General features: G+C 44.6%; 2 protein-coding genes across 2 annotated transcripts in view; both read left to right on the plus strand.

Annotated features, from left to right (window-relative positions):
- The window catches only part of LOC103990812 (rho GTPase-activating protein REN1-like), a 62,123-nt gene that overhangs the window by 26,990 nt on the left and 11,030 nt on the right, over positions 1-24,103 (plus strand). The gene's annotated exons all lie outside the window — the stretch shown is intronic.
- On the plus strand, positions 7,706-10,307 carry LOC135598821 (G-type lectin S-receptor-like serine/threonine-protein kinase At2g19130). The gene has a single exon (XM_065093181.1). It carries the CDS (start codon positions 7,746-7,748, stop codon positions 10,140-10,142), a length of 2,397 nt encoding a protein of 798 aa, XP_064949253.1. The 5' UTR covers positions 7,706-7,745; the 3' UTR covers positions 10,143-10,307.

Here is a 24,103-nt window from a genome sequence, read left to right on the forward strand (position 1 = left end):
TCCTGCATTGTCACGGATAAAATTCTAAACATGATATTTGATGTAATGTTTATGTATGTTCGTATCTTTTAGTATGTTCATACCTTGCATAGCATGTAGAGGAACGATTGAATGCTTAACAATCTCATTTTAGTTGGGTTTGGTAGTCGTTTTAGGCTTGTAAATAAAGGTTGTGTCATGTGGACACTTAAGAGAGATACTCGATCTGTAATGAATCATTTTGATCCTTTGTTGTGTAATCGTTCAAATCTTATAAAGTCTGTTTATAATTTACATTGGCTATGAAGTGTTTTCTGAAATGTTTGCTTATGGATCCCGAGTGAGGCGCTTTCTCTAACATGTTTTCTCTTTTGTAGGTCCTAAGGGACCATGGGAGATTTCAGGGATGTTGACCTTTACGGACGGACACGTAAGGGTGCTGCACAACTTAAGCAAAACCAGTTAAGTCCGTGACAGATGGTATCAGAGTGGGATAAGCACTCACAGAAACATTTGACATGCAAACGTGGGAGACCTAGCGGGGCTGCGTTTAGGGCAGCTAGCACGTACGACCGTTTGGGGGAAAATAAGCATAGAGATATAGGGAAAAGGAGTCATTCGGATAAGCAAACATTTGAGATTGACATTCAAAGAAATGATCAACCCTTTATACAAGAGGCACCACAAGAACAAGTTTGGAAGAATGCGTAGCACACAAATGTTGGGATGGCTAAGTTCGAGCTACAGCTCGACGTTGACAACCATATTTGATGGTGTTCAAGATAAGCGAGGTGCTTGGTAAAGGATGAGACCATGCAAGGTGGAATGAGTTGCTCAGTAACCGAAAGAGTTGTGCAAAGCTCATAAAGGTGAGGGGAATTGCTAACTCGAAGAATTCAGTACTCATGCAAGGGCTTGTATGCGGATGATGGAATGTTCGTGGTCATCCCAAGGCGATCGAAACTCAGCGTTATGGAGCATTAAAACTTTCTCTTCAGTATAAGAAGGATACATCCATAGGAGGCTGAAGTATGCAGCGAGTTCAGCATATTGCTAGGCCTTGAGTGATATAGCGGAGGCTGTATTAATGTGGAGTCACAATCTAGCAAGTACGTTTGCAGGAGGTAGAATAATGCACAGTTTGTTCAGCAAGTCGGAGTAATCCAAAGGGATGGTGGTCTCCGAAACTTTTAGAGGGAAGGAAACGAAGAGAGATATTGCTTCAACGAGATAAATATCTAGGAGGGATAAGTCTCGACTCTCTAAAGGGAGAATCATGTACAACAGACCGCACATGTTGAGGAGTACCTCAAAAACAATAAATCCACGAAGCTCAATGGACCGAGTGAGCGACGAGGAGTCATCGCATGATCTCGCTTAAGAGAATGCATTATGAGATCAAGTATGGGAGCGACCCAAAGCAATACAAATGAAGACATATTTGGAGTCAGTATGGAAATCAGACTCAATGGAGAGCTGACCCGTGGAATGTTAGGCACCAGGGCCACCATCAACTAAATGCAAAACGAGGAGCGGAGCAACTTGGGTGTAACTTGACGAAGTATCCAAACCGCATGAAGGGAGCCAACATAGAAGATGAAACATAGAGAGGAGGAACAAAGCTTTCCTTGGACAAAGGTCAAGGACATGAATTCTTGTAGAGGCAAGAGCGGGATCATGTCATTCCATGAGTCCTTCATTCTGATGGAGCGGACTCATCTTGCATAGTGCCAAAGACGAAGGGAGCTTCTAGGTACATGTACCTTATCTCAGAGAAGCATTTGATGGAGGAACTAAGGAGACTCAACTTGCGGAGGCAAAGTTGGGTTCAGAAGGCCTTGGCACGGGACAAGAGGACGTAGAGGCGAGTACTCTTAAAGAATATGCCACAATGCTGTCATTCAAGTTTCTATGAAGGAAGCGGTGTGAAATGGAGATTATGCTAGTAGGGGCAGAGGCCTAGGATCCAGACAATGGTACACCAATTTCAGCGAAGTCGATGGACTTCGGGAGCTACTATTTGACGGACTGCCATAGAGCTATGTTTCGTCTGAGTGTGACCCGAGAGCGGGTGGACGTAGGTTGATTGCCAAAAGAGCGAACAAAATCGAATGTGGAAGAGGCCTTGCGATATGTTGGCAAAAGCCACACATGGAGGGATCATAATCCAAGTTCATCCCACAAGGATTAGAATGTAATGGAGATATCACTAGGAAGCGACATGGTGCAGCAGATCATGGTGGAACAGTTAGTGGCAATACGATACACACGAATGTAGTCTCATGAGGGATTATATTATATAAAGGTATGATCAAGAACTATTAAGAGCTCCACTTCAGTGAACAACATGACGATAAGAAGGGCTATGGATTCAAGGAGTGAAAGTCATAGTACCGTAGAGGCGGGTCTTCCGTGTGTGCATTAAATTTTGCATCGAATGAAAGCCTTAGTTATTAGCATATGGGGGCTATGTACCAAGGGAAAAGTTCAAATGCAAGTAATAGTGAGTTCCATGGGAAGGATTTGATCATGCAGATGTATGATCGAAGCAGCCGGAGAGTTGGACTACTCTAGAGCCCATATTTGCTTAAGAGAGCCCGGTAAGTCAGAGGATAAGGCTAAGTAAGCGAACATTGCTACCAAGGAAGCTAAGGAGAATAAAGTTGATGCAAACCCTATAACATGATAGCAAAGGCCACGCATGGGAGTTGCAGTCTGTCTTTCCATTAACAAAGTAGAACTGCTTGGAGAACATAGAGGTGTTGATGTGAGAAAGTGACGACGAGTCGAAAGAGACTTAGTTACCCAAAACCAACAATTAGTTAGAATGGAGGTGGACTCGAAGGAGTGCCACAGAGGCAGATCCACCGATCGTGAAGAAAAGGGATGCAGATGCGAGGTGACGGATAGTATGGTCATCGGCATGACAGCACCATGGTACCGTAGAGGCGGGACTTCTATGAAGTCGTCGATGTAAAAGGGGTCAAGGAGGTGGAGCATACAGGGGCAAACTCCAAGTACCGAGACAATGTTAAAGGGCAGAGGCCAAGGAACTTCGTAAGATCTGTGTCAACGAGCTTCTCATCAAAATAGTCGAAAGTGAAGGACTTCAGGTCATGTAAGAGTGCACGACCAAGAAACGAAGTAGGCAGTATGCGGTGATATACCTTTGCTACTCAGTGGAGTAGGCGGCAGGGTTGATGAAGAATACAGTACAATCCCACTGATGACCAAAACTACAAGAGACTTGCTCCAAGTTGAGTGAAAATTTCTTGCATTCTAGAAGTTCGATGGCATTGAGAATGTGAATCACAGTAACTAACTCAATGCAAGGAGTGTAAACACTTCAAGTACTTCAAAAGTATGTGCAAAGAGCAGGCGAAGGCCAATAACCAGCTCGATGCATGAAGTACAACCTTCGAGGAGACAAGCGAAGTTAAGTAACTTATGCCTTCTCAACCCTTAAGAGAATGAGTGAAACTGAGTATCCCAATTCTCTTATCTATCTAGTAGAGGGGCTCTGCAAATGTTCAAAGACCCTTCGAAGAAATCAAATGGAAGACAATAGTTATCAAATCCTCACCAATGGTAATTAGTGCTACTGAGAGTAGATTATCTGCTTCATTTCCCAAGAGAATGCCAATCGAAAGCGAAAGTGATGTGAATCTACTTGGAAGTGACAATTAAGTGAAAGAAAAGTCGATGGACAAATTTTATGGAGGAAGAACCCAAAAACTTCAAAAAGTTTGTGAGGCGATGCTTGTTAAAGCTCCAACAAGCATCCACCCAATTCAAGTAGCATGAGGCATTTGAAAGACTAGCGCATAGCAAGGATAGTTTTTTCCTTCATCTGAAGGATCCACAAGAACCAACAGGGATCAACACAACTCAACCAACCCGACACTATAGTCAGAGTCATTGGCGAGTTGAAGCAGCATGGCGGATCAAAAGTTTGACTACTCAACAACAACAGCGGAGAGTAGTTGGGAGCCAAGAGGCACATTGTAGTTGGAGTAAAAGATTGAAGACTCAATAAAGGCGAGGAGTTGTAGTATCGGTAAAGGCTTTGATAAGGACGTTGAAGGAATGAGTGGGGAGAATGTCACGGACAAAATTCTAAATAGGATGTTTGATGTAGCTTATGTATGTCCATATCTTTTGGTATATTCATGCTTTGCACAGCATGTAAAGGGACGGTTGAAGGTTTAATAGTCCCATTTTAGTTGGGTTTGATGGTCATTTTAGGCTTGTAAATAAAGGTTATGTCGTGTGGACCCTTGTGAGAGATACTCAGTCTGTAGTGGACCAATTTGACCTTTTATTGTGCAACCGTTCAGAGCTTATAAAGTCTATTTGTAATTTGCATTGGCTATGAAGTATTTTCTGAAATATTTGCTTGTGGATCTCGAGTGAAGTGCTTTCTCTAACCCGTTTTCTATTTTATAGGTCCTAAGGGATCATGGGAGGTTTCGGGAAGACTAATGTTTGCGAATGGACCAAGTGAAATTAAACTTTACACTTTTATTAGGATCAATGACTATCTTACTATTACAATGTAGATAATGCTTCAAAATTTTAAATAAAAATTACTATTCTAAACCAATGATGTGTTATTATTCTACTCAATTTAAAAGCATTAGGAAAAATCTTACCATGCTACATTTACAAATATCTAATCATACCCTTAAAGCATCATTATATATAATGAAGCCTTCATTGTGGTATAGCAAGAATATAGGTTGATATCAATATTCTTTTGACTCTTTAAAGTTTTATTGGGAATCATTTGTTATTCTTTTGACTCTTTAAAGTTTTATTGGGAATCATTTGTTATATATGTATGATATACTAATAATTGATCATGCAATTGAATTATCACAACATGATGACTGGTCAATCATTTCTTAATATATACTATATGTATCTAACAAGATGGGTGTAAATCTCCATTAATCATGTGATCAGATGACTCTAAAGATTTACAATATATTAGATTGGCATGATTAATCATTTCTCAAGATGCTATATATATATATATATATATATATATATATATATATATATATATATATATATATATATATATATATATATATCCAAGAAGATAGGTGAAAGTTCTCATCAATTGTGACCGGTTTATAAATATAAAAACATCTTTAAAAATTTACAATATATTAGATTGACTTGATCAATCATTTATCAAGATACTATATATTTTAAGAACGTAAATATAGTTCCCATCAATCATGTGCCTTATACATAAATATGAAGACATGTTTAAAGATTTGCAGCATAATAGGATGAGTTGGTTAATCATTTTTCAACATATTATATATATATATATATATATATATATATATATATATATATATATATATATATATAGGTGGGGTGCATGTCCCATCAATCATATAACCCATTTATAAATATGAAAATATTTTTAAAATTTTATAATATATTATATTAACTTGATAAATCATTTCTCAAGATATTATATATATTCAAGAAGTTAGGTGTTGGTCTCCGTTAATCATGTGACCCTATGAAGATATTTTTAAAGATTTACAACATATTATATTGACTTAGTAAATCATTCTTTAAGATATTATATATATCGAAGAAGATGAGTACATGTGTCATCAATCATGTGATCAATTTATAAATATGAAAATATCTTTAAAAATTTATAATATATTAGATTGACTTGGTCAATCATTTCTCAAGATACTATATATTATTTCAAAAAGGTAGGTTCAGGTCCCATCCATCATGTGACACATTTATAAATATAAAAATATTTTTAAAGATTTATAATATATTATATTGGCTTGACAAATTATTTTTAAAATTACTATATATATATATATCCAAGAAGGTGGGTACTAGTCCCCATCAATCATGTGACCCATTCATAAAAAAAAGATATTTTTAAATATTTATAATATATTAGATTGACTAGCTAAATTTTTTCTTTAAGATATTATATATATGTAAGAAGGTGGGGCAAGTCTCATTAATCATGTGATCAATTTATAAATATGATGACATTTTTAAAATTTTATAATAATCATTTCTCAAGATGCTATATATATATTCAAAATGATGGATTCAGGTCCCATTAATCATATGACTCGTTTATAAATTTGAAAACATCTTTAAAGATTTAAAATATATTAGGTTGACTTGATAAATTATTTTTTAAATTACTATATATATCCAAGAAGGTGGGTACGAGTCCTCATCAATCATGTGACTCATTCATAAATATAAATATATTTTTAAAAATTTATAATATATTATATTGACTTGGTAAATTATTTTTAAGATATTATATATATATTCAAAAAGGTGGGGCAGATCCCTATCACTCATGTTATCAGTTCATAAATATAAGACATCTTTAAATATTGATAAAATATTAGATTGACTTGATAAATCATTCAATCATGTGACCAGTTCATAAATATGAAGACATTTATGACATATTAGATTAATTTAGTTAATTATTTTTTTAAAAGTATATATATATATATATATATATATATATATATATATATATATATATATATATATATATATATATATATATATCCAATTAGGTGGGTGTAAGTCTCCATCGATTATTTGAACAGTTCATAAATACGAAGACATTTATAACATGTTATATTAACTTAGGTCAACCATTTCTCAAAATACTAAATCTAAGAAAGTGGGTGCAAGTCCCATCAATCATGTGACCCATTTATAAAAATAAAAATATCTTTAAAGATTTATAATATTGACTTGATAAATCATTCCTCAAGATATTATTTATATCTAAGATGACATCTTTAAAGATTTATAACATATTAGATTGATTTGATAAATCATTTATTAAGATATTATATATATCCAAGAAGATGAGTGCAGGTCTCATTAATCATGTGTCTATTTCATAAATATGAAAAATGTCTTTAAAGATTTACAACATGTTATATTAACTTGATTAATCATTTCTTAAGATATATATATATATATATATATATATATATATATATATATATATATATATTCTTTAAAGATTTTTTTTTTATGATCTTTAGTGAAGGTTGCTTCGCATACTCGATCAAACACCTTCAAACTTCCCAAATTCTTGAAAGTATTTAGGCACAATCGTGGTATTGGGAAGAGATCTAACTTTCATATACATATTATCCTATTGAATGCTTCGCATCTTTCTCATGACTATGAACGGGTGACATTAATAATTGCTTAGTTTCTGTTGTTCATGTCCGGTATTAACATAACTACTGTTGATATAATAAGTTAGTTCGTAATTCAGAAGGGGAAAAGAATCTTCATACTTCTTATTAATATATTACTAATAATAATAATAATACATAACACTCATTCATTTTTGGATTTGGCAGAAAGCCATGTGAAGTTGACTTAGAGAACTCGAGATTTTGTGTCTATCCTATGTTTCAAAGATGCGTTAGATCTCTCTTGTTTGATTATCAACAGTGTAAGATTTTTTGTTTGATTTTATGAATCGATTCATCTGATGCTAAAGTTAGTTATTTAAGATATTTTAAAGTATTATCCACGTGATGAAAGTTGACCTGAACTCCTTATCATTAGCTGTCGAATTATGATTAGTTGAAAGTATATTTCTTATCAACTTAGATTCACGAGCAGAGAGATATCGCCATCGAAACAGATGTTAAAGATGACGCATTTTACCGTCGACTGGTTACCCAGCTTTGTCTGTGTTGCAGAGCTTCACCATGTCTGCTAGGAGAAGACAAATGGCTCAGCTTCTTGCTCTCTGCTTGTCTGAATTCTTTCTTCTCTTTACCTTCAGCGCCCATACTGGTGTTGCAGATGACAGCCTCTTTCGAGGCCAGTCTCTCTCTGGAGGTCAGACGATGGTGTCCAAAGGTGGCAAGTTCGAGCTGGGTTTCTTCGCCCCAGGTATCTCTTCCAAGTACTACATAGGCATCTGGTACAAGGTGTCCAAGAAAACAGTAGTTTGGGTAGCCAACAGGGAGAAACCTGTTGCCAGTGCTTCATCCTCAGAGCTCACGCTCGCCGAAGATGGCAACCTTGTCATCCGCCTCAAACAAAGACTCGAAGAACCAGTTTGGTCATCCAATTCCTCGGGCTCCCTTGCTTCCAACTCCACTGTCGCAGTGCTTCTTGATGATGGTAATCTCGTTCTTAAAGATAATATAACTTCTGACACCTTGTGGCAGAGCTTTGATCATCCTACCAACACATGGCTCCCTGGAGCAAAGCTCGGATTCAACAAGTTGACAGGCCAAGATTGGTTCCTCTCTTCGTGGAGGAACCCAGAAGACCCTTCACCGGGAATGTTTACTCAGGAGATGGATCCGAATGGCACCGGCCAGTTGTACCTTTTGAGAGATCGGAGACATCGCTACTGGGCCTCCGGGGTTTGGACTGGAGAGATGTTTACTGCCATCCCAGAGATGAAATTGAACCACTTGTTCGACTTCAGCCATGTTTCCAACGTGAATGTGAACGAGTTCAGCTACCGCGTCCTTAACACCTCCGAAACAGACAACTTAATGCTGGATTTCACTGGTGAAATGAAGAGGCAGAAATGGGACGATGAGGCCAAAGAGATGTTGCAGTTCTGCTCGCTTCCGTGGGATCCATGTGATGTCGACAGTCGCTGTGGGCCGTTCGGTAGCTGTGACAACTTCACCTCTCCTCCCTGTCACTGTTTGCAGGGATTCAACCCACGGTCACGGAATGAATGGGCCCTGGGAGATTACACCGGAGGGTGCGTCCGAAGAACCCCTCTACGCTGTGGGGAAAGAGATGGATTCCTCGAGTTACCCAACACGCAGCTGCCCGCCAGCCCCGTGCGCATGTCAACCATCGGCGGTCGAGAAGAGTGTCGAATTGCTTGCTTGCGGAATTGTTCTTGTACTGCTTATGCTTTTCACTCCAATTGTTCGATTTGGCAGGGCGACCTTGTCAACCTCAAATATTTGGGTTCGAGCAACGGAGCAGAATCAGGAGCCATTTATGTTCGTGTTGACGCTTCAGAATTGGCGGATAATGATCATAAGAACAGGAAAAAGACGGCGACGATCGTCGTCGGTGCATTGTCAGGTATTGCTGCTATCGCTGTCGTCGTCTTGCTTTTGGCCTTGAGATACCGCAAGGGGGCAACCGTCGGAGCTTCAGAAGGCGTTCAAGGTCCTCTAATTGCATTCGACTACAAGCTCATAAGAAAAGCCACCAAGGGCTTCTCCGAGAAACTCGGGCGAGGAAGCTTCGGGTCGGTGTTCAAGGGAGAGCTGCCGGACTCGGGCGCCATAGCGGTGAAGAGACTGGAGAGCGTAAGGCAGGGGGAGAAGCAGTTCAGGATGGAAGTGAGCACCATCGGGACGATTCACCATGTCAATCTGGTCCGCCTCCGTGGCTTCTGCTGCGAAGGTGACAAGAGGCTGCTCGTCTACGACTACATGCCGATGGGCTCATTGGAATCCGTTCTGTTCGCCGATGGCCGCGAAGCTTTGGACTGGAAGAAAAGGTACGGGATCGCGCTGGGGATCGCAAGAGGCTTAGCGTATCTTCACGAGAAGTGCAGGGAATGCATCATGCACTGCGACATCAAGCCGGAGAACATACTTCTCGACATGGACATGTGTCCAAAGATCGCCGACTTCGGCATGGCAAAGCTGCTGGGCCGCGAGTTCAGCCGGGTGCTGACGACGGTGAGGGGGACCATCGGCTATCTCGCCCCGGAATGGATCACAGGATCCGCCATCACTCCCAAAGCGGACGTTTACAGCTTCGGGCTAATGCTGCATGAGATCGTCTCGGGAAGTCGAAACACGGAGACGCGCGAAGAATGGAATCGGTTTTACTTCCCTCTTTGGGCTGCGATCAAATTGCAAGAAGGCGACACTCTCTGCTTGTTGGATCCGAGGTTGAAGGGGAAGGCGGACGAGGAGGAGCTGAGTCGAGTGTGTAGGATTGCATGTTGGTGCATTCAGGATTTGGAGTGCAGTAGGCCGAGCATGGGAGAAGTAGTTCAGCAACTGGAGGGAGTATTAGACGTCAGCATACCGCCCATCCCCGCCTTGCTAAAGAAGCTTGTGGATGATGAGTCGGCTGAGAATAACCACTACTACACCACCATCTAGAATACATACTGGTAGTAAAACGCATCATGAATAATGAATGTTGTACTGAGGTAACACGCCTTATATGCTCTGCTGTAGCGTGATAGTATTGTAATTCCGCTATGTTAGGTTGATCGAAGATGTTGAGCCAAGCTTAATTAAATAAAGAAATAGTTTATTATAGTAGATTGCTCATAGCATGAATTTATCTGTTTCTTTGTCACCTATGGAAGAGAAGAAAGTGTGGATAAACGGGTCAGTCCAAATGGACGATTTAAATTATAAATATCTTTTATGAGAAAAAGAAAGAGAATTGAATTGATCTAAATACCATTATTTAAATTATTATTAAAAAAAATATCGTTGAATAATATTTTTCCCACGTTATCCGACCACAATCACGTCCTGTTGTTAGTAGTTATCATAATGCAATCAAGAATATCGTGCAGGGATATTTTACATTTTTTTAAAAAATAAATAAAAGTTAAAACTCCTTTAAAACTCTTCCAATTTTTGAACTTAATTTTAGAAGAAAAAAAGCATAGTTTAGATGTAAACAACCATCCAATAAATGAGGAAAAAATTATAATCAAGGAAGGCTAATCGAACTAAAATTCCTAAATTTTGAATAAAAAAATGTGATTAAACAGCGATGATCGAAAACTTCGACCAGAGGAGGAAAAAAAGGAAAATAAAAATGCAAATTTGAGCTCTCAGTGATATGGCCAATGTTTTCCACAGACGAGAAGTTCCAAAAGAGGATCATCTCTCCCGAAGGAACCCAATCGATGGCAATCTTACCGTAGCCCTCACACCTCCCTCTTCGGGGCGGGGAAGAGAGCATCCTCCTAGGGGAGATTTCCCTTTCCCCCCGAGAAGAGGTAAACAGAAGGCAAATCCAAAACCGACGAAACATGGAATCAGGCGTTGGAATTCGAAGGTGAGGAGGAGAAGAGGGGCATACGAAATTAGGGATCCGCCAATGAGGACCGCGCTATCACCATACGAAATTACGAAAACTTCCTCCACGCGTGAACTTCTCCCACCGCGCTTTGAGATCCACAGATAAATATCATTAGGGTCATCGATAGTTGTGCTCGATCAACCACAGTGTTAAATGGGCTTTAATTCGGGCTAACCCAGCCCAACAACAACAAGTCGCTCTGCTGTTTGACAGAACATATTGTTCGGCCCAACGTACCTGATTGTCCAATTAATGCTTACTTCCACATATTTATCTTTACAAAGTCTGAATATTTATATTTGCCATTGCAAATATTATATATATATATATATATATATATGCAATTTTAACTTTGCAGAAATAGTTATTGTTGAATTATCGGCTCAACGGTCAAGTACAAGTTCTGCCTAAACCTACTTATACAAAACCGATGATGTAACATGTGGCACGTGTTCTTCATGTGGATTCTAAGATGTGGTATCAGAAATACTTCCGACACGTAATACTCCCTCCTGTTGCCGAACAACTTCTCCCATGCTCGGCCTGCCGCACTCCACAACGTGAATGCACCAACAAGCTATCCTTCACGCCCGACCGAGCTCCTTCTCGCTCGCGTTTTCCTTTGGCTTCGGATCCAGCAAGCAGAGATTTGTCGCCTTCATGCATTTTGATTGCAGCCCAGAGAGGGAAATAAATGAAATCCGAGTCTTCGCATCTCTCCGTGTTTCGCCTGTCTGAGACCAATCTCGAACCTGTAAACGACTGCTTTGGGGGTGATGGTGGCGAAGCCTGTGATCCATTCTCAGGCAAGATAGCCGAAGGTTCCCCGACCGTCGACGGCACCCGGCTGAACTCGCGATAGATGCGACACCTATGAGAATGACGACCGTAGGCTTCCTTCTATTCTTATGATCATTAATTATTTCTCCAAGAAACTTCCGCACGAATATAAACATCTCCTGATTGGTGTTCCTTGCTTGAACCCAAAGATTTGAGGTTTATAAGGTCACCCAGCCAAATCGAACAGTGAGTGGTAAGCTTAAGCAGTAGAACAATACCTCAATCATGCAATTCGACACTTTTCTCTGATAACAGCTAAGATTTTTCTTGCTAACAGCTAAAATTTCCCTCCTAACGTTTATAAATAAGGAGTACTCTATCAAACGTAAGATAACATCTTTTTCGTTTCATTCCTAACATGGTATCAGAGCCCAAAAACTTGCCTTAGCAAGATTTCCACGGCGACAGCCTGCAGCGATATCATGCAGCGACACCATCTCTCTTTATCTACAGTGATTCGCTGCTGGCCGCCCAAGTTGCAACTCGCAGGACTGCAGTCAGCTGACAAGCGCACGGCGTTGAGTTGCCATCTTCTCCACTGTGACAGTGGAGTTGGAAGCAAGGGAGCTCGAAGAATTGGATGACCAAACTGGTTCTTCGAGTCTTTGTTTGAGGCGGATGACAAGGTTGCCATCTTCGGCGAGATGGAGCTCTGAAGATGAAGCACTGGCAACAGGTTTCTCCCTGTTGGCTACCCAAACTAGTGTTTTCTTGGACATTATTTTTTTGTCTAAATAAAAATTTAGTTGTCTAAACTTAATGTATCTCAGTCCAAAAATAATCAAGGATATTTAATTTTCATAACATCTTTAAATTCTCAAGTGACTTTTCTCTTACCATGATTCTTTTATTACACTTTTTGAGATATATGGTATAGTTCTTTGTCAAACACATTGATTTTTTCTATCCATAATATGAATATGTTGATCTTGACATAATAAATCTTTTCCCAATCATATAAGTCATGGTTACGATGGAGCCTGAATATATTTTCTCAACATTGATATATAAAGCACATTATGAACTTCATTAAAATAGATATAATGGAGCAAGTTTATAAGCTATTTTTTTAATTTTTTAAAAACCTCAAATAGTCCAATGAATCTATGACTCAATATGCCACGTAAGTCCAATTTCATGACACATTTGCTAGGAGAAACCTATAAGATAATATGATCTCCAGCCTTCAATTTCAAATCATATAACAATTTTAGCTACAAGCATTAGAAATAGCTTTATCTATTTTAGTGTTTCTTTTATTATATTATGTCTCAAATGCTTTCTATCACTAATATCATCCCCAACATATGAGTGATTTATATTTATAACTACAATTTCCATATGAGACCATCTTAATTTTTGCTTGATACCTATTGTATAAGCAAACTCTACCAATGATAGATTGTCTTTCACCCTAAAATTATCTCAAATCAATAACATAAAATCTAAACATGCCTTCGTTTTAACTGTCTATCTATTTGTGGGTGGAAAGCTATATTAAAATTTAAATTAGTTCCTAGAGATTCATGAAGGCTTTTCCAATAATATAAAATAAACTTGCGATCTGATACAATAATTGCTAATATACTCAAACAACCTTATCAATATATAATTTAGCTATTTTCCTTAGAGTGCTATGGAATTTTAATAGCATGAAAATGTCTTGACTTAGTTAAATGATCCACAATCACTAAAACAATATTATTCCCTTTAGTCTTTTAACAATCCAATCATGAAATCATAGAGATGTTTTACCACTTTTATTGAGGAATATGCAAAGGCTCTAATTTTCTAGGTGACTTTCTATGCTGAAATATGGCATTATAAAATATAAATTTTCTTTTGATAATATTCTAACAAAATTTTCTAAGAGATCTTTATACATTTTAGTACCACCTGCATGTATTGTATATATCCTATATTAAGAGCTTCATTCATGATTTTTTTTTAATTTTAAAGATAAATTATATTTTAATTTTAAATATATATTATATTACTAAATCTAAAGGAACCATCGCCATGAAATTTGAAGTCTGATTGAGTTCCAACCTTCATCACTTCAAATCTTTTTTATTTGGATATCATATGATTATTTCAGGCTAAATAATATTAGTTATAAGAACTTGTGGTTCTTGCCAACACACTCTAATATCTTTTTTTTTTTTAATCTTCTAAGATATGTATCCTAAGTGGTTATTATTTATACGAGAATAGTTAAACTTTTTTAGCTAAGTTTATTAAGAACTTAATTTACTTTTATAGGATGATACTTTTGTAAGTATAAAAATATGTAATATACTATATTAAATATGTAAATAACCTTTATGTCTTGATATCAAATACTTAGATTTAATTAACGATGCGTACCTTTTGATGACATCTGTTCATAGATCTCTGTTTGATCTGTAAGGCATCGTCTTTAATCCAAGATCGTTGTCAATCTATAAAGCGGAACTAGATCATTTCTCCTATCTTCCTATCCTTTCACGGGACCACCTAAATTGATAGATTAGGAGAAAGAAATTGAGAAAAAAGATAGTTCATACCCTTGAACTATCATTATATATAATGAAGTATTCATCGTGGTATAGCAAGAATATAAGCCGATATCAATATTCGTTTAAATGCTTTAAAAAAATTTAGAATCATTTGTTATATATATATGTATGATATATTGACAATTGACCATGAATTATCGTTACATATTAAAATGACTTCATCAATCATTTCTCAAGATATATCCAATAAGGTAGGTGTAGATCTTCATCAATTATGTGATTAGATCATAAATATGAAGATAATTTTAAAGATCTTGGTCAATTATTTCTCAAGATGCTATAAAGATGGTGGATATAAGTCCCCATTAATCATGTAATCAGTTTATTAATATAAGGACATCTTTCAAAATTTACAATATATTAGATTGGCTTAGTCAATTATTTTGAACCTAGACATAGGTCCCTATTAATCATGTAACCATAGACATTAAAGATTTACATTTATCTATCATTTCTCAAGATATTATATATATATATATATATATATATATATATATATATATATATATATATATAGACTTAGTCAATCATTCCCCAAGATGTTATATAGATATAATAAGATGGATACAAGTCCCATCAATCATATGACAAGTTCATAAATATGAAGACTTATAGCATATTAGATTGACTTGGTCAATCATTTCTCAAGATACTATATATATATATATATATATATATATATATATATATATATATATATATATATATATATATATATAGACTTAGTCAATCATTCCCCAAGATGTTATATAGATATAATAAGATGGATACAAGTCCCATCAATCATATGACAAGTTCATAAATATGAAGACTTATAGCATATTAGATTGACTTGGTCAATCATTTCTCAAGATACTATATATATATATATCAAAGAAGAAATTTCTCCATCGATTATTTAAATAGTTCATAAATATGAAGAAATTTCTCCATCAAACTTTACAAATTCTTAGAAGCTTTTAGGTTTAATCGTGGCATTGGGAAGAGATCTAACTTTCATATGAATATTATCATATTCAATTCTTCGCATCTCATTACTATGAACGGGTGACATCTAACTAATTCTCTTAGTGTAATAACTGCTAAGATAGTTTCAACGGTTCATGTCCGGTATTAACATAACTACTTTTAACATAACAAGTTAATTCATAATTTAGAATGTTAAAAGAATCTTCATACCTCTTCTTATTATGTTACTAATAATAATACCTAACACTCGTTCATTTTTTGATTTGGCTGAAAGGCCATGTGAACTTTACCTAGAGAACTCAAGACATTTTGTGCCTGTCATATGACTCCTTCGTCTCTACTTTAGAGAACAATGACATCTAACTAAGAATATAAATTTGAGAGATATCACCCATCGAATGAAATAAATGCTAAATGTAATATTGAAAATTGACTCATAAATAGTTATCTAGATAATTATTATTTTTTAAATAGTTATAGACATATCTTACTTAGTTTTACCTAGGTAGCTTCTGATTTTAAAAATTATGAGATAATTTTTATACCAAATTTAATCACCTGACATGATTAGGTGAAATAGTGAACATTAGATCTTATAAATAGGATCATAGTTCATGAGTTTAGATAGTGTGTATTGTGGGAAACAACTTTGAGCCGTGGCCTCGGGGTCGACGCGACTCGGTTCGGGTCCGGATGACGGAGATCTTCCTAGGGACGCTCCTCGGGACGGCCGAGGCGGTCGGCTGCGGTGGTCCGGTGGGGAGGGGGTCGTCGTTTCCTCCGGGAAGGGGCTCCTCGCCTGGGCGTTCGGTGGGAGGCCTCCATCTTCGCACCATCACATAGGTCGGGTCGGTAGCTCGACCCGACCCCTCCGACGATCAAGTTAGTAATGTGGAGTGGAGTGGAGTGGTTCGGTCCCCCCCCTTTCCTCTTCTCCTGCGAGGATATTTATAGGGGAGTTTACTGTTACCTGATGTGCCCACTTGTAGGAGGCAAGTAGCGCCTGACACCGGCGTTGGCGTGAAAGATTGATCTTAAGCAGGTCGTTAATGCTCCTCGGTCGGCGTGCCGGTCAGTTTGACCATGTGCTGTCGGGTCGTGAGGCGTCATCTGAGGTAGCTGACGTCAGCTCGGGCCTTATCATAATTATTATCCTCATCATATTCCCCCCCCGAAGGAAGCCATGCGTCGGTCGTTGTAACGGGAGTCTAAGGCATGGGTTCAGCTTTCAGGTAGGCTGGCCGTGCATACGTGTCTCCGGTCATGGAGCCGAGGAGCACGACGCAGGCGGGCTGGCCGCGCAGGCGCGTCTCAGGTCATGGAGCCGTGGAGCCGAGGAGCACGACGCAAGCGGGCAAGCCGCGCAGGGGTCGTGGTCTCGGACGACGTGCGGCCGAGGAGCATGGTGCAGGCGGGCAGGCCGCGCAGGCATGGTCTCGGGCAACGTGTAGCCGAGGAGCATGACGCAGGCGAGCATGCCGCGCAGGTGTGGTCTCGGGCAACACGCAACCGAGGAGCACGGCGCAGGCATGGTCTGGGTCAACACGCAGTCGGGGAGCATGGCGCAAGCAGGCTGGCCGTGCAGACGTGATCTCGGGCAACGTGTAGCCGAGGAGCATGACACAATCGGGCAGGCCGAGCAGAGGTCGTGGTCTTGGGCAACGTGCAGCCGAGGAGCACGACGCAGTCGGGTAGGCCGAGCAGAGGTCGTGGTCTTGGGCAACATGCAGTCGAGGAGCACAACTCAGTCGGGAAGCCAAGCAGAGGTCGTGGTCTCGGACGACGTGCGGCCGAGGAGCACGACGCAGGCGGGCAGGCCACACAGGCATGGTCTCGGGCAACGTGTAGCCTAGGAGCACGAGGCAGGCGGGCAGGCCGCACAGGTGTGGTCTCAGGAAATACGCAGCCGAGGAGCACGACGCAGGCGGGCTGGCCGCGCAGGCGTGGTCTCGGTCAACACGCAGCCGAGGAGCACAACTCAATCGGGCAAGCCAAGCAGAGGTCGTCTCGGGCAACACGCAGCCGAGAAGCACGACTCGGGCGGGCTGGCCGAGCAGAGGTCGTGGTCTCGGGCAACACGCGGCCGAGGAGTACGGTGCAGGCAGGCTGCGACCGAGGTGTATGGCTTGAGCGGCCAAGCCACGCAGAGGCGGACTCGGGCAGACCGCGATCGAGCCGTGTAGATGCAAAAAAGGGGGCCAGGCCGGAGCTAACCGCGAGGTGAGAGGCGGTCAGGTAGACACTGAGCCTTCACTCGGCAGAGACTAAGGCATGGCCTAGATTTCTTTTCACGAGGATTACATCGGATAGCCACCGCGGGTGCTTGACCTCTACTGCCGAAAGTCGCCGCTTCCCCTCACGGCTACCCAGGCCTCCACCGCGATGTACTGGTTGGCCCACTGGAGCATATCTAGCACCGTGGTGGGGGGTCGCTCCACGAGGGACCAGAGGAATCTGGAAGGTCGCAGGCCTATCACAAACGCCTGCACTAACAGAGAGGGATGAGCGTTTGGCCATCCCCGAATTTGTGTTGTAAAGCGATTAACAAAATGGGAGAGGGGCTCGTCCTCCCTTTGGTTGAGTCCAAGGAGCAGTGCAACGGACAGCTTTGGCCGAGCATAGGCCAGGAAGTTGAGCTCGAAGTCTTTGACGAGCTGATCGAAGGAAGCGATTGTCCCGGTCTTTAGATCGTAGTACCATGTACGGGCTGGCCCCCTCAGAGTCGTGGGAAACGCCCTGCACATCAAAGCGTCAGAGGTTCCGTACAGCGTCATTTGGGCACGGAAAGCGGCCACGTGGTTTGCTGGGTCGGTGGAGCCGTCATATGCGTCTAAAGAGGGGAGCTGGAAGTTCAGGGGAACCGTCTGATCTTGTATCTCGAGCGCGAACGGAGACCCTCGGTGTGTGTCCACCCCAAGCTCTCCCTTTGACCTGCGAACGTCCTCTACTTCATCGAGCCGCTGACTAACAAGGCGTAGCTGGGCTCGCAAGGAGTCCGTTGAGTCCGGAAATAGCGCCTCGGGTTCCTGGCGACTCCTTGGGCCGGCCGCTGCTGGGTTCCCTAGTGGGGCCGATCGATCCCGAGGCAAAGTAGGGAGCTCGGGATCTGGCGTGTGGGCCCGAGCGGGCAGCTCTCGTTGCCACAGCGGTTGGGTCACAGGGGGGTGCGCCGGACGAGAAATGAGCAGGATAATGGTTTGCACCATACCCGTCAGCGCTCGGACTTGATGAGCGAGGTCCTGAAAAGCCTTGGGCGACACGGGCGAGGGGTTGCTGGGGGCGCTCTCGGCCGGAAGCAGACCCGGGTCGTTGGACAGACACCAGTAGCGTTCCGCGGTCGTGATGGGGTGTTCGTCTCGAAGATCTCCACGCGGGAGACTTTCCCCCGGAGCTCCGATCGGGTGTGACCCCTCAGTTGCGGACTCGTCTGAGCTAGTCAAGTGATCCCTCGACATTCGGGGGCCCTCCTTCTAGTGCCAATCTATTGTGGGAAACAACTTTGAGCCGTGGCCTCAGGGCCGACGCGGCTCGGTTCGGGTCCGGATGATGGGGATCTTCCTGGGGACGCTCCTCGGGACGGCCAAGGCGGTCGACTGCGGTGGTCCGGTGGGAAGGGGGTCGTCGTTTCCTCCGGGAAGGGGCTCCTCGCTTGGGCGTTCAGTGGGAGGCCTCCGTCTTCGCACCTGCACACAGGTCTGGTTGGTAGCTCGGCCCGACCCCTCCGACGATCAAGTTAGTGATGTGGAGTGGAGTGGAGTGGTTCGGTCCCCCCTTTCCTCTTCTCCTGCGAGGATATTTATAGGGGAGTTTACCGTTACCTGATGTGCCCGCTTGCAGGGGCAGGTAGCGTCTGACACCGACGTTGGCATGAAGGACTGAACTTAAGCAGGTCGTTAATGCGTCTCGACCGACGTGCCGGTCAGTTTGACAATGTGCTGTTGGGTCGTGAGGCGTCATCTGAGGTAGCTGACGTCAGCCCGGGTCTTATCATAATTGATAGGGGTAAAAACTGATTTGACATAACACCCCGAGATTTGACGTAATACACCCCCACGTCAGACACCCCTGCGCGGCACACTTCCCCAGGGAGCGAGCATTAACGCCGACGCAACATGCACCCACGCCGGTCGTACCCAAACGACCTCCTCGGCCGACCCCTCATGACCGGCCGAGGTAGGGGGAGGCGTTGACTGACACTCCCCATACCCTGCAGCAGCTCGGCCTTCCACGCAACGCCCACGACGACGGCAGACGTCATCAGAGGTACGACCCTGCCCTAGCAGGATGACACATCAGGTAACATCAAACCCACTTATAAATACCCCCTGGCCCCCAACGGGCAAAGGGGGGGACACGATCTCACTCAAAAACTCCACTCTGCATCACTGACTTGATCGTCGGAGGGGTCGGGCCGAGCCACCGACCCGACCTTTATGCAGGTACTCAACCGAAGCTGGACCTGCTCGGCGCCGCGGAACTTCCTAGCCAGATCCCCTGCATCAGCCACCACAAGATCCCAAGGGGAGCCGCGTCTGATCCGAACCATTTGGAGCCCTGAACCAGCCGCGTTGACTCCGAGGTCACGGCTAAAAAAGTTACTTACCATAACAGATTGGCGCTAGAAGGAGGGCCTCCAAATGTCAAGCGATCAGCGAATCCACTTCGTCGAACCCGTAACCGCTGGGCTCCCCACCCAGGGGGAACGTCCCCCGCATGATGAATCCCGCGACGAGCGCCCCATAGCGGCGTCGGAACGCTACTGGCTATTGTTCAATGACCCAGGCTTGTCGCCTCCCGACGGCGCACTCGTCGGCTCGTTACCAGTGTCACTCGAGGCCTTTCAAGACCTCGCTCACCAGGTCCGAGCTCTGACAAGCATGGTGCAGACTATCATTCCGATCGTCTCCCATCGGACCCCTCCGCATGCAACCCGGCCTTCGCAGCAACGGGAGACCCCTGCCCGGACTCACGCGCCACTTCCAGAGCTTCCCGTCTCACCTCAAAACCCCGCAACTCGGCCCGGGAGTCGGGAAGCAGAAGACACAGCGAGCCGCCCCGAGCCTGAGGCTCCGACTGCCGACTCGACGAATGCCCTACGAGCTCAGTTGCGCCTCGTCAGTCAAAGACTCGACGAAGTGCAGCAGGAAGTTCGTAAGTCAAAAGGAGAGCTCGAGGCGGACAGACAGCAAGGATCCTCGTTCACCCCCGAGATACAAGAGCAAGCGATCCCGCCACACTTCCGCCTCCCCTCGCTGGATGCGTATGACGGCGCCGCTAACCCAACGGACCACGTGGTCGCTTTTCGCGCCCAGATGGCGCTATACGGGACTTCTGACGCCTTAATGTGCATAGCGTTCCCAACGACTCTGCGGGGGCCAGCCCACGCGTGGTACAGCGGCCTAAAGCCCGACACCGTCGCCTCCTTCGATCAGCTCGCCAAGGATTTCGAGCTTAACTTCTTGTCTTACGCCCGACCAAAGCCGTCCATGGCATTACTCCTCGGGCTCAACCAGAAGGAGGACGAGCCCCTCTCCCATTTTGTGAACCGTTTTACGACGCAAATCCGCGGATTGTCGGATGCTCACCCCTCTCTCTTGATGCAGGCATTCATGACAGGCCTGCGACCCTCTAGGTTCTTCTGGTCGCTCGTGGAGCGACCCCGTGCCGCGATCCCAGAAATGCTCCAACGTGCCAGTCAATTCATCGTCGCGGAGACCTGGATGGCTGGGAAGCAGGAGGAGCACAAAAAGGTCAAATCGGAGCCACCCCGACAGCAACAACCCGCCGCCTCCCGACGAAGGTTGGACAGACCCGACCCAAGTTCTCCTCTTCCCGCCTTGAATTCATCCCGAACCGAAATATTCCTACACGAGAAGGGGAAGGGGCTACTCAAGGACCCTCACCCGATGAGGATCCCGCGGGAGCTCGCAGACCGTTCAAGGTATTGTCGATTCCATCGGCAGCATCGGCACGACACCGAGCATTGTCGCGAATTGAAGAGGCAAATCGAGGAGCTCATCCTCAGAGGTCACCTCGGCCAGTACCTCCGGCCGAACGCACCTAAAAGCCCTCTCTTACCAGAGAGCCGTCGCGAGGGTCTACAATAGAAAGGTACGACCCCGACCGATCAAGTTAGGCGATATAGTCTTGCGAAAGGCCGAGGTCAGTGACCCGACCCGAGCGAGGGGGAAGCTAGCCCCCAAGTGGGAGGGACCTTATCGGGTCACCGAAATGGTCCGACCGGGTACTTACCGGCTCACGACAATGAACGGCTCTCCCTTACCGAGAACCTGGAATGTCTGGAACCTTAAGAAGTTTTTTGTCTGAAGTAAAGAAACCTTTCTCGGAGGAAGTGTTTCGCCTGGAAAAGAAGAAGGCAGTAGACGAGAGAAGAAAAAGTTTCCTTTTGTATAGATAGCTAGCCCCCAAGTAGGAGGGACCTTATCGGGTCACCGAAATGGTCCAACCGGGTTCTTACCGGCCCACGACAATGAACGGCTCTCCCTTACCGAGAACCTGGAACGTTTGGAACCTTAAGAAGTTTTTTGTCTGAAGTAAAGAAACCTTTCTCGGAGGAAGTGTTTCGCCCGGAAGAGAAGAAGGCAGTAGTCGAGAGAAGAAAAAGTGTTTCTTTTGCATAGAAAGCAAGCCCACTTACAAGACTCGACTTACAAAAAATCAACTAGCAAAAACAAAATACAAAACCCCTCTATTTTTGGGGGACCTCTAGGCGATCATCGAAGGGGACCTCCTCGGGCATGTCCACCCCCCGGTCCTCGGGATGAGGAGTGAATGGGTCCTCCTCCACCTCGAGACCTGTGTGACGAGCACGGAAACGGGACGTGGTGATACGGTATCCATACTCAAAGGACACCCGCCCCGTCCGCGTCAGCCCGAGTTCGAACCCCTCCGACCTCTTGTAGGCCTCGAGGAGCTCCTTGTCTTTCGCAGGTCGAAGGCGGGCCTCCTCCGCCAGCGCCTCCGAGGCGGCCTTCGCCTCAGCCTTTGCCGCGTCCAACTTTTTGCTGAGGGCGCCCGCCTCCGTCTTCAATAAGCGGAGTTCGGTTCGCTCCACCCTCATCAGTTTCTTGAGCTCCTCGTTCGCCTTTTTTGAGGCCTCGAGCTCCGACCGGAGGCGCACCGCCTCCGCTTCCGAGTCCGTCGCGCACTTCTCCGCGGCCGCCACAGCCTCCGGGCCAACCCCGGCTTGAACCTCCGCTATCCGACGGTGGAGCTCGGCGTTGCGATTGACGAGGCCCCCAATGACTCGGCCTGTGTCACGCACCCTGTCCATCAGGGTCGTCGCATAGTGGAGACCCTGCATAAGGGGAAACCAGTCAGGAAGGTTGGCGTCGGACAGACGAACCAGAAAAGCGGAAGCACACTTACCCAGATCAGTGACTGGGCCGACTTGTTGAGCAATGCCTCCGAGGGCAGGACATACAAGTCCCGAGCCATATCAGGATGGAGCGCCCCTCGGAGGAACGCCGCGGAGGGATCCCCTCCGGCCCATACCTTGGACCCCCAGGACAAACCCTCCTAGCGGGCAACTAGGGGGTCGCTGAGCTCACCTGGCAGGATCTCGCTTGCCAGCCGCATCAGGTACGGCTCCCCTTCTCCGGTAGGAAGCCGGCAGAGGTTGCATACGGAGACAGGGTGAAGACCCTTCCCGGCCGTCCATCGACTGGGGCCAGCCCCTCCGCGACGAGAGCTCGCCTCGGGCCCCCTCGATGGGGTTGTCTTGGCCTTCTTCGAAGGGCGCCCAGCCTCGATCTCCAGCGGGGCACCCTCTGAGCCGGGTAGCGGGTCGGTCGGCGGAGCCGGAATGGGAGGTTGCGGATCGGCTGACGAAGCTGGAAGGGAGGGCTCCAAACCCTGATCCCCCAGGAGCGAACGAAGGTTCACCATATCTGCAAGAAGCGGAAGAAGTTAATACCCAAGGCCAACCACGCAAACGCTCGGACCAAACGTCATTAACGTACCCAGAGACATCGGGCTGAGGCCCGCCTCGATCAGCCATCGCTCGGTCATGGTACGGATGGCCTGCGACTTAGGGAGAATCTCTTTGAGCCTCCCCAGAGCTTGGCGCTCTACCTCGCCCAAACAGGGGGTAGTGTTGTCGATCGTCCTCGTGGACCACCGAACCCCGAAGCCCTAGTCCCGTACGCGGCTAACATAAAAAAACCTCCCCTTCCATCCCTTGTTACTGGAAGGGGCACCCCCGACTCGAAAACCCGTCCGGGCTGACAAGAAATAGCCCCACGAACCCTTGCAGAGGCGATAGTAGGAGAGAAAGAGGTTAAGGGTGGGGGTGATGTTGGCGTAATGGCATTCCCCCAGGAATACCACCAGGTAACGCCAAGAGTTCGGCGCCACCTGAGACGGCGAAATCCGCCAAAAAGATAGGCAAGACACTATGAGGGGATGAAAAGGAAAACGTAAACCCGCCTCCAGGGCGTCGAGGGTCAGAGCAAACCCCTTAGTAACCGGGTCATACGCCCGTTGGCCCGGCTCAGGAGCACTAGGATATGGTCCTCCGGGATACTATAGCGCACCCGGAGCTCCTCCAGCAAGGCCTCGCTCATGGTGGAATCAATGTCGTGCGGCCACATCAGAGCCTCAAGGGCTCGTGCCGCTTCTCCATCAGAAGA

Source organism: Musa acuminata, chromosome BXJ2-1 (genome assembly GCF_036884655.1).
Source record: "Musa acuminata AAA Group cultivar baxijiao chromosome BXJ2-1, Cavendish_Baxijiao_AAA, whole genome shotgun sequence".
Classification (NCBI taxonomy): Eukaryota; Viridiplantae; Streptophyta; class Magnoliopsida; order Zingiberales; family Musaceae; genus Musa; species Musa acuminata.

Excerpts from the sequence above, each read along its gene's own strand:
- LOC135598821 (XM_065093181.1), top strand. The coding sequence starts at position 7,746 with ATGTCTGCTAGGAGAAGACAAATGGCTCAGCTTCTTGCTCTCTGCTTG.